We start from the raw sequence: 11,851 nt of genomic DNA, 5'->3' as shown, positions 1-11,851 counted from the left end.
GTAAATCTGGTTATCATTCATGAATACTTTATGACAAGTAAAACCAATGCCTTCCTTTCCAAAAGTCATCCTCTTCAAGGTTAAATGCTGCTAAATTACACATCTTTAGGCTGTTGTGGTTGCATATTACATCAATTGTCTTGTTAGGTAAGTCAAATACACCGAGTCACAGTGACTATTATACTCTTTTAAGTAAACAAAATTATATTCAAACTATCAACTATAATTTTTAATTTAAAAATATATGCTTAATTCAATAACTGGTATTTTCAGAACTAGGATCACAATTGATTCTCAGTTGCCATGATGTAAGCCAGCCAAAATTACAATTAAATCACAGTATTCAGCTATAACTTTTAACTAAGTGATAAAGTCTCTGCCCATGCAAACATAAAAGTTAACACAAGGAACATTAAGAGTTTGATTGAGATTATTAGAAGCACAAATAATATTACTTCTCCCTTGATTACAGTATTACAGTAAATGAATGTGAGTACACATGAACAAGATTCATCATAATCTTATGTAATGAAAGCAAGGACCCGTAAAAGAATTAGTTTGCGTTGTACAAGATGTCATCAAACATTTTCTTCAGTTCCAGAGTCACTTTAATTTAGTAATATGTGGCATGGCATCCTATTTGCAACGCAAGGAAAATTGACACAGCTTTAAATCAAAGTATCCAACATCTACATGCTTGTGGATCTTGAGGCCCTTCAAACCATCTATCCCATAAGAGGTTTACAGGTCCATGAACTCTGTTAGTAGAGAAAACTGATGATGAGTACTCAGTTCACCTACAAGTCTACTAGAAAAAATGAAATTAAAAGTAAAGATGCAGGTAACAGCCATTTACTCTGGGAGCAGTGGATCAGGCCTACTTTCCATGCTTTGTAGCAAGCTGCACTACGTCAAGTGAAATTTTTTAGGCCTCAGAATATTGTAGCACACAAGCAAATAAGAGAAACATTTTAGCAAAAGCTACGAGAAAGAAAACCATGCAGGGTCCATCAACAGAGGAACATCAATTTACAACTTGCTGAATAGGAAAATCCAACATGTTTCAGATTTCCATATTACAAAAATATACCATGAGCTTTTGTCAGGTTATTCTTATTTCTTCTTTCACAAAGAAGAGAAACAAGTAATGAAACAGTACTTACTCCATGCATATGGTCGATACATTTTCTGTTTTCTCAAGCTCTTCCAATTCTTCCTGTATAACATCCGAGGAAAGAGAATAAATACAAATGAAATGAAAAAAGCAGGAAATACAGCGAGGCCCCAGGAAAACAGTTGATTTTCAAAGCACCTAACTGTTTGCTTGGCTTCCACTAAAAAAACATTAACTTGTAATATGCCCTAATATTGATTTAAGCAATTAGATTAGGGGAAAAAGCAATATAACCCCTTATGAAACATTTCCGGATATAACAAGAATGATGGAACCATGAGCTTGTTCGGCTTAAGAAAAGATTTCTAGTTTTCACAAATAATTACAAAACTGCTACCTACCTCATTTCAACTTTGTTTCCTATCACAAACATTTTCATAGGAACAGTTAAAAATTATTTGTTTTTAATATTTTAGGAAACAGTAAAATTAAAGTGATGTTTTGTAACTATTTGTGAAAATAAGAAATGAAAAAGAAAAATAAAGATAGGGATTACAAAGAATCAATTTAGTTTTGTCAGGAAGGTCTACAACAGAAGCTATTTTGTCTTCTACAATAGAAAATGAAAAGATATGAAAGTAAAAGAAAAAAGAGACTTATGCTTGATTTGATTAACTATGAAAAATAAAAGATTTAGTGCTTTGGAAAAGAAGGGTATTCTTGCGACACTGACTAATATCTTAATTATACAAGACATGTATGATAAGATAACTAGCACAAAAACTCCCAGAGAAGAGACTAAGAACATTGCTGCCAAGTTTTCCTGCAAAGTTTATATTAGGCTCAGCCTTCTGTATCCAATCTAGCCTAGGATGAGCTCACCATGGAGCATAAATAATATTATCCCTAAATACATACTATTCACGGATTATATAGTTCAAATTTTAGAATCAAATGTTAACTTTATACTTGAGCTTTGGGAACATACTTTGGAATATAAGGATTTTCAGTACAGTAAGAGTAAAACAAAGTATATGCATTGCAATTTGGAAAAAGACATTTTGGAGTATAATTTATAGGTAAAAATGGGAGATGTCACATCACAAGTTTCTAAGTTTAAATATCTAAAATCAATAATGCAAAATGATGAGGAAATTATTTAAGAAGCCACACGCAAGATGCAAGTTAAGTGGTTAAAATGAAAAAAAGGCATTGAAGTTTTCCTGTACTATTAGGAGTATAATTCACAAGCTCAAAGGGAAGTTTTCTTCTACTTGTACAGCTGGCTATACTCTGCTGTAGAGAATATTGGACTTAATTGGAGTAACACGAGAAAAAAGTGATAGTAATACAAGTGAGAATGTTAAGATGAATGTATGAACATACAAGAACCGATATGATACGATACGATACAACTAATTGTTGTTATTGAGGAATAGATGACAAAAAATTGATTAATGTGGTTTAGAAATGTAGAAAAAAAAACAGGAGAGGCACCTGTGGGGAGAGTAAATTGCATGGTTTCTAGCTCTGGGAAAAAGGATAGGCAATCAAAAAAGACAACTAAAGCTTATCTCACTAGGTAACCTTGGTAACATAAAACACATAACACCATTCGTCTAGGTTAAAGACTAAATCTTCAGAAATATAATTTATCATGAGATCCCTCATAACAAACTCCATTAATGTCCTACTTGGCCTCTTTCTCCCCCTCACCACAAGACTAAAAATCATACAATTTACTCTCCTCAGTGGTGCTTCTAATGGTCTTCTTTGTATTCTCATAATTATGGAGGCCCCTTCTTGTATTCTCATAATTCTTTGTTATACCTTGTGCGTTATTGAGTAGATTAAACATGGGTAACTGATTTTGAGACATGTTGCCATGAACTCTGTGTGCAGTAAAGTTTGTGGCAGGCAAAGTTTGTTCATGGCATTAGATTGTTGGAAAGTGTCTTTCTTTAGGTTTTGGAACTGTATTATAACAGTCTATGTTCTGTGATAGATCTATTACTTTTGTCTAGAGTATGAGATCGATCTTGCTCTTTTCTTTATAAAGGTTGAGACACCCCTCAAGTGTCCTATTTTATTTCATTTATTCATTGCTGAAAAAAAATGGTCTTCTTTGTACATGAATAATATTCCTAAGAATTTGGTTTTTTGACCAAATTTAATAGTGTTGTGTGATCAATAGAACCAAACTCACTTGATAAGATAAGGTTATTATTATTGTTGTTGTTTGCAAGGGGGGCCATAAATTCAACACATGACAAATAATTTTTTCTATAATATAGCTATCTCACTTTAAGTTTTTTCATCTATTTATAATTCTGAAAGAAACTAACAAAAGGAAGCTGAAGTTTCAATTAACTGCTCAAATTTCTCAGAAGAAAAGCTCATATTGTCATATATTTCTAGATATTTTTTAACTTTGAAGACATCTCTTGGAATGAATCACCTATACGATATCTACCAGTAGATAAATGCATTATGCATAAAAAAAATGGGTTCTTCTTAACTTAGAAGCATATGTTGTTTTGTCGATTGGCAATAGAATTAGTGCTCTTGCTACCAAGGACAATTGAGGATAATTTCAAATAGGGCAACAACTTTTAATTGCATCAAAATATGCTAAACTGAGGAGCTTAAGAATAAGGAACAATATATAAAAGATCTGCAACTAGTTGTGATTTGTGAAACTAATTTGATAATAGCTATACTGTAGTCTTCCACCTGGAAATAACAAATGAACTGTTATTTAAGAACAGCTCCACAAGGGAAATGAATTGCTGCCATTGCAAAGGATCCAAATTTCTCTCAACGTAAAAAACTTAACTAGAAAGGCTGACACTAGAATCACCAAGAGAGGAGCATAAAAAATTGAAAGTCCTTTGCACTAATTTATCAAGCATGAAATAGAACAGAAAAACCAGCAGGCAGATTCTTTATATCCAAACAGAGAATCTTCTAAAGGACTGGTCCCACGGAATCCACAAACAACTTGAAATTTGAATTCTAACAAACAAACTAGGGAGCAAACTGCGACTAACCGAACACCTATCTATCCCTAAAGAAAAAATCAGAAAAATACGAGCAGATCATTAAGAAGCAATCATTTTTTAATTACCGATACTAAGATATTTTTTTTTTTCAATTTTTCAGCAGCGAACTAGCATGCACATTATACACAAAACGCAGTAGGAAATTGTTAATTCTGCAACATTTCTAGTACTAACTACATTTCCAAAATTGAAGAAATTTATAAAATAGAAGAGAGAGAAAAGTGAACTAACTTGAAGAAATTTGGAGTCTTGGTCGAGACGCTTCAATTCAGCAAGAATCCGGTGTCTGCCTCTCTTATCAGTCCCTCCAGCACCCGCAGCTGAAACAGCAACGGCTTCTTCATCCGCGGACGACGCCGTTTCAGACGCCATAAGAAAGCGTCAGCTACCACATTCAGCAAAACACCCCACCTTGCTTGCAACCTCGCCTGTGCTTAATATGGCACAGATCTGAAACACTACGCAATAATAACAATATTAACAGTAACAATTATTCACATTATTGTTATTACAGAGAAAAAGGAACTCTTAACTCTTAAGGGCTTATGCTACTTTTCCCTAATCCTATTCCTCACAAAAGCCCTTTCTCTTTCTACAAGTGCACCGCGCTCTCTTCAAAATCCAAATTATATACCCATCAAAAAGCGAGCCTTTTTTTTTCTCTCTTGCTGTCATTTTCATGCCCTTAAACTCTGCTTAAGTGATAACCATTAGGAAGACACTGTTGCAATCAAAGGTGCTCTCTTTTTTGTTTTCTTCCCAACTTGGATAATAATGATTATGAACAAGTTCAATGATTTGATTTATTCTTTATTCCCTTTATTTAATTATTATGCTAGTTTTTAGTTTCGTAATTCTATCTCTTAATTGTGCAACTGTTCAGAGTTCAGACTGTGATGCTTTAATTTTATTTTATTTTCTCTTTCAAAAAAACTACCCTCTATATCCCTGCATATTTTTTCGTGCTTATCTATTAATGGGTGTAACGCATAAAAAGGGACATTTTTTTTGTCTTCTATAGGTATAAAGAGAAGTCCAAACAAAATTTTGGAGGCTTGGTGTGGGTTCTGATGGAGAACGGGTGAATGGTTTTACACAAAACTTGGTCCACTTGAAATTCTCTTCAGCTTCTGTTGCAGAGAAATTGTGCGGCGCAATGGAAATAAAGGTTGCAGCATCTTGCTTCATCTTTGGAGTTTCGTAAAATAGAGTTACTTCTTTGAATCTGGTACGCTATTTGAAATGCCTTTGTGGGAAACTCACGAGGATGCTTGGGTTGGACTAGGAAATGGAATTTGTTTCCAAGATTTATTCTAGTATTGGAAATAAAGGCGACAAAAGTGTTATTTGTATTTCATGATGTGCTAAGAAAATTGAGAACATATTTCCGGGATGATGGTTTTCTTATGTCAGAAGAACATACATTTCTTGTATATTTACTCTTGTTTTGACCTAATTCATAAGGTAAAATCACGTGGGATTATTCCTGAGTGTAGAGCTTCTGCATGCAGAAAATTTTGATCAATGGCTACTGGAATGTTGCACCTTATAGATTGGTTGGAAGTTGCCATTAAAAACTTGTGAATGTGTGGATTTGGTTCACACCTTTCATTGCTTCCTTTGTCTTTTTCTTACTTCTTGTGAGCTTGCTTGCTTCCTTTCTCTACTCTTACTATTGTGTTTCAATTGTGAATTTTATGGTGGTTAAGTTGGATTGTGAAATTGTTGTTGTGTTGAAGAATCACAATTTTTGTCTTGGTTAAGTAAGCTCACAAATCATTTTACTCACATGCATTAATCTGAACATGTTTTATTGGTTAATGATTGTATGACTCAAAGTGTCATCAGGGTTTCTTTGTTTGAAATCATAACTAATTAGGGCTATGTTCTAAAAAAAAGTCACATAATCAATTATGTAAGTAATTTAATTAATTATGTTTTTTAAACATAATTAATTAAGTTGAGGTTAGTAATCAATTATGACTATATAGTTGTTATGTATAGTCCTTAATAGTGTATATTTCATTACTATTGTCAAATAAAATCATGGACCTCTTTATATTATTTATGATGAACATGCATGAGTTAAATGTTATGTGACTATGATATAAAGAGACATGACTCATTAAGGTGAGACTCATAATTGATTAGGTAGGATTTGTTTAATCAAAATTGATTTTTCATATTATAGTAATTGATTATGGCTTCTCTTTTCTTTTCGTACATTGTATTTTGCATTTATCTCAAGTTAAGAGACATAGTCGATTTAGGTTGCTTATGTAATCAATTACGTGATATTTCTATAAACAGTTTTCTATAGCTAATTATGTGTGTTTCGATTGAGTGTAAAAAATTAAAATGGGTTCAATAAAAAAGTATTAATGTGTCTAATTATCAATTGAAATATGAATATATGATTAAATTTAATTAATGTATATTTTAGATTGTAATTTATAATTCATGTTATAATTTATACACGAGGAATTTAAATGATAGTCAAAAGTTCATAGAAAAAATTATTTATATTAGATATTTAATGTTGAAATTAGAGTTTAACTTGAACGAATTACTTATTTAAATTACAGTGAAATTACATAATTTTTTTTGTACTATTTTAAATTAGAAAATATTAGTTATTATGATTGTAATTTGAATTAAATGTTGTATACACTATAAGAAAATCATGAAATAGAAATCAATTTTAGAGACAAAAAATAATTAATTGTTATTAGTTATTTATTGTTTTAATTAAGATTCCTATAATTAGATTTATTTGGGTCTTAACTATTATTTTTTTGTTAATGTTGTGTTTTTAGAGTAAATGGTCTAAAAGAAGTGTCTACCTTTATGAATGAGTCAAATATGTAAAAACCCATGGTGTTTTTTAGAATCAAAACAAAAGAAAATATTTGAGAGGATTTTATCTAAAGTATGAAAGATTGTCTCCACCTAAGTAGGAGTTGAATTTTCTCCACGATCTTCTCCATCATTTTCTTCACTATCTTCTCCACCAGAAGTGGTGCCTCTAACATGGAATGTGGAGGAGGTTGCATGGAAAGGAGATCCGGGAAAACACACAAGATACCAATATCTCTAAGTGCAAGTTGCTTCCTTTGTTTATTTTTTCTACATTTTTTTTATCTTTGTGTGTGTTTGCCTCTGAATTGGAAGGTTAAAACATTTTGGTTGATTCCTTTGTAAATTCTCCATTGAGTTATGGGGTTTTCATCAATAAATATTTTATTTTTTAATAGCAGTTGTTTAATATTTTAATCTCCTAAAAAATTGGTTTTTGTGAGAGGTTGCACTTGAACGCATGTTTGAGAGTCGTCCTTATTAAACTAAACTTTGGTTTCTTAGTTAGTTCATAATGTTTTGATTAATTTCTTAGGCGCATGATTCAAGAGAGAGGAGATAAGCATTACCATGGAGTATATGCATGAAACAAAGTGGGTATTGATCAAACTAGTAGACACATATTGTATTGGTGAGCTTTAGTTGAATCAGATTGGTGCATGTTAAATCTGGTTTAACTTTGTTTAAGGATTGAGAAATGACTAATCTTTAGAGAACCTATGAAAGATTCAATGGTGGAAGAACTTGAGAATCAACTAGTTTTTATTTGTTCTTTTAATCTCTTTTATATTTTATATTAAACAATCTCAACCCCTTTTATCTTTCTTGTCATTGCTAATTTTTCTTGCTTGCAGGTAGATTTTGAAAACTAAATTTACTGATTTCACTATTAGATTCGTTGGGAGACGACTTAAGATTTAAGTTGAAATCATTTTAATTTGACAGCAAAATGACAACTATCAAATATAGGTGTATAATATTTTTAATTATGAAATAGTAATTTTTATTTGTACATAACTTTGCAGTTTTGTAAGGAACTTTGACATGACACAAGAAAAAAAATGGATTATTAAATTAGAAGAGAAAATTGTTGAACAAAGAAGCTTTGATGTTTTCCAAGTGTATCTTGAAGACTTGTTGTATGTGTCTAGTTAGGTAGATTTTGTTATGTAAATTTGCATCTCATTATGATTTAAGTAAACCTGATTTGAAGTCTCTTTTATACTTTGTTTGGATTAGAGAGTGAAAAAGAGGGAATGAATTTGAGATGATTTTAAGGAAAAGTGTAAAGAAAACTAGAGTGTTTGGATTAAGGTAAATAGAGTGGAAAGTGTAGGGAAAATGTATGAAAGTTTGTGAGTGATGTGATGGATGTGATTGAAATTATATTTTTTTAATTGATAAAAATCTAAGTTTACAAATTTACCCTTATATTTAAAAATTGTTAAAAAAATTAATTTGATTTATTTATTTATAAATTATAATTATTTTTAATTAAAATATTAGTTAAATATTTGATAAAAACTTATTTTTATATTAAATAATATTATTATTTTTATCTTTACTTTTTTTGTAATTAATATAATTATTATACAAATTTATTTATTTATTTATTATTAAAAATTATATTTATTTTTATTATTATTTTATAATTTATTATATATTTAATATGATTAATTATATAATTTTATAATAATTTTTTTTATAATTTTGATTATATTTTTATATTTAAATTGTAATTTTATTTTAAATAAAAATAATAATAATTTCAGCTTAAAATAAAAAAAAAGTAAGAAATTAAATTATAATTAATTAAATAAATATATATTTATTTAATTAATTACAACTTTCTTCGCAATTCTTTGAAGAAGGTTTTGAATGCAAAAAAAATAAATCATTTTTCATGTTTTTTTTAACTTTATTGCATTGGTTTTCACATTTTCTTTGTACACAGTGAATATTCGTTTTTCTTCCTCAAGAAACAAACAGAGCCTTAAATCTTTTGTTTTTCAAATTTGTGTTTATTTTAATTAGTTGATTTATATATTAATCAATTGAAATTACTTATATTCAAGTTTCATGACTATAACAAGTATTTTAACAAATTGATTTATCGTATCAAACAATTGAAAACATTTAAGGTGTTTTTAAAGGATTTCAAAATTATTTGTTTTCTTTTTGTCTTTTTTATTAAGTGAAATCAACTAGTTATTTTGATAAATGAACTAATTTTTTATTTGGTGATTTCTTCTGCTAAAGAAAATAATCAATTATTTTCATAAATCAATTAAATATTCTTAATTGTATTTTGTTATGTTAATCAAACTGTTTTTAATTGATTTAAGTGATTTTATTAAATGATCAAACTGTTTTAATAATCTTTCTTAGCTTATATAAAGATTTTTTTTTTCTGATAATTAACATAACACTTTATGATAGAGAAAAATAATTTTTAAAAATCATTCTTGAAGATTACATTTGGATCTTGGATCATTGTTGTGATGTGAGGAAGGTTTCTGGGTTATCAATTGTGTTGTTCTTCATTTGTATTAAACACATGTGTATTTGAACTTCATTCTTTTTACTGTATTATGTTATAAACAAATTCATATAGGGTTTCTGAATTCTATGTGTGGTTAAGAGTGTTGTGTGTTCTTGTAATATTGTTTGATTGTTTTCAGTAAATTCTCAGTGGTATGCTTATTTTATGTTGCAAGGAATGTTCATTATTTTTGTCTACCAAGAAGATTCATTCTAGCAAAAGTCATGTTAATGATCTCTTAAATGAAGAGCTAAAGTTATTTTTCTTCAACAACTACCTGACACTAGCATTGTCAACTCCGAAAAGACTATTCATTTTGTACAACTTTGTGCTTTAGACAAAATCAAGCAAAGACACATTGTCCAATAAGAGATAAAGTACATCTAGTTATTAAGATGTCTCGTATAGAAGAAAAGAGCAATTAATGTTGCATGAAGTGCATTTAATGCATCATTCACACTCAAGCTAATGAGATGAAAGAAAAACATTCAAGTGAGTTGAAGTTGCTCAAACGGCTAGAAACGGAATTGCAATGGTTAATTCTTTCGGTGCCTATTTAAAGTCATTCACCAAGAAGAAGAAAAATATTGATAACATTACAAACATAGAAAACATTGTTCATATTCACTTAGCTAACTAGAAGAGATAACATAACCTCATATACGTTGAAAGATGCTATCACTCTTTACTGAACAATCTTGTGATCTATGGATCACTATTTCAATAACCCTTTGTTTATTTGACGCATATCATCAAACACAATCCTTATTAAGAAACTTTTTTACATATCACTCATCATATATAAACTATCATTTAAATTATCATCATCAGACAATATCAATGATAAAAATCAGTAATCATAAGTTATTTTTATTATTTAATGACCGAAATAGTCACAGAAAATTAGTCACAAAATTAATCATCAAATAAGTATACTAATACTAATAACTATAATAAATAATAATAATAATAATTTAAATAATAATAATAATATAATAATAATTATAACTTAATCAATAAATTTTTTTAATCTAATGGTTAGAGACTCTTATAATCTGATCAGTTTCAATAGTCCTTGAAACAAACCAAATTAATACTAACACAAAATGATTTTATTTTTTAAATATTTTATTTTAATAAGATAATTCGAAATTTATTGAATTTTACTTTTTTAATTTGGATAAAACATTTTAATTAGAATCAAATAAAAATAATTTAATATTAAACATTTTTTAATAACTTAAAAATGTAAATTTAATATAAAAAATTTATCATGATTGATATTTACGACATTATTGTTTAAGATTTTTTTTTTTACTTTTCAATCGATGTTAGTTGAAATTTTTTCCCTGACTTATATTGAAAAAAAAATGATTGAAAGTGTTCTCAATCTTGATTAATAATATTTGTGTCGGTTGATAAAAAGAATTACTACAAACAACGACCAAAAATAACTATGACAAAAAATCTAATTCACATATAGTATCCTTAACATTGGTTGATAAAATTTTGATTTATATCCAATGAAAAATAACAATATTTTACAATCTGACCTACACTATCCAAAAATAATTCTATTTAATATTAGTAGAAAAAATTCCAATTGACATAACTGAAAATTGACATAAACTGAAAAAAGTGTTCTATATAAGTCGAAAATCACTATTAATGTTGAACAAGAAAATCTTAACTAAAATTGATTAAAAACAATCAACTTTACTTTGAAGGAAACATTTATCAACATTTATGAAAAAATATTAAGATTATAACACCCAAACCTCAATAAAAAAAAAATCAATATATTAATCTTAGTCAGTTCAATGACTACGTGACGAAAATCAAGATAATGAGATTAAAAAAATTAAAAATTTCAAATTCTTATTTTTAGGTAGAATTTAAATTTGTCTAATTTCAATTAATTTAATTACTCTCATAAAATATATTTGAATTTTTTTACTTGAATAATATATATTTTATAAATATTTTAAATTTTTTTATAAAAACAAATTACTCTGTTAAAATTGTGTATAGGATGAAAGTACTAAAATATATGTGAAGGTGATATTGATGGTGAGAAGTTGAACACCAAAGCTGCGTAAGAATGAGATGAAGGAGGTCCCTTTATCACATGACATAAAAAATGTAGTTAACTAAAAGTTCATAATACTTAAATATTAATTCTATCTAAATAACTCTTAAAATAAAGGTTAAAAACCTTACAATGTATATAATCAAAATCACATCGTATTAAATATTACTAGTATAAGTATTATTAAC

General features: G+C 28.5%; 1 protein-coding gene across 2 annotated transcripts; it reads right to left on the bottom strand.

The window, feature by feature from the left end:
* Nucleotides 1-397: 397 nt before the first annotated feature.
* On the bottom strand, nucleotides 398-4,968 carry LOC137829766 (guanine nucleotide-binding protein subunit gamma 1). 2 transcript variants are annotated; one of them, XM_068636667.2, is made up of 4 exons: nucleotides 4,408-4,968; nucleotides 1,164-1,216; nucleotides 857-901; nucleotides 398-758 (listed from the first exon to the last, which is right to left on the bottom strand). In XM_068636667.2, the coding sequence occupies exons 1-4, from the start codon at nucleotides 4,546-4,548 to the stop codon at nucleotides 674-676; spliced, it is 324 nt and encodes a 107-aa protein (XP_068492768.1). In that variant the 5' UTR covers nucleotides 4,549-4,968; the 3' UTR covers nucleotides 398-673. The 2 variants fall into 2 exon arrangements, with proteins under 2 accessions (XP_068492768.1, XP_068492769.1); XM_068636668.2 differs by having other exon boundaries at nucleotides 857-906; nucleotides 4,408-4,822.
* Between the last annotated feature and the right edge of the window lie 6,883 nt (nucleotides 4,969-11,851).

Source organism: Phaseolus vulgaris, chromosome 7 (genome assembly GCF_051622355.1).
Source record: "Phaseolus vulgaris cultivar YP4 chromosome 7, ASM5162235v1, whole genome shotgun sequence".
Lineage (NCBI taxonomy): Eukaryota > Viridiplantae > Streptophyta > Magnoliopsida > Fabales > Fabaceae > Phaseolus > Phaseolus vulgaris.
The sequence above is the reverse complement of the archived record's forward strand: the minus strand, read 5'-3'. Positions and strand labels throughout refer to the sequence as shown.

Bases quoted from the DNA above. Each gene is read 5' to 3' on its own strand.
- LOC137829766 (XM_068636667.2), bottom strand. From the start codon at position 4,548: ATGGCGTCTGAAACGGCGTCGTCCGCGGATGAAGAAGCCGTTGCTGTT. The intron at 1,217-4,407 runs GTTAGTTCACTT...GATGTTATACAG, and splicing joins AAGACTCCAAATTTCTTCAA to GAAGAATTGGAAGAGCTTGA. The intron at 902-1,163 runs GTAAGTACTGTT...GACGTAGTGCAG, and splicing joins GTATCGACCATATGCATGGA to CTTGCTACAAAGCATGGAAA.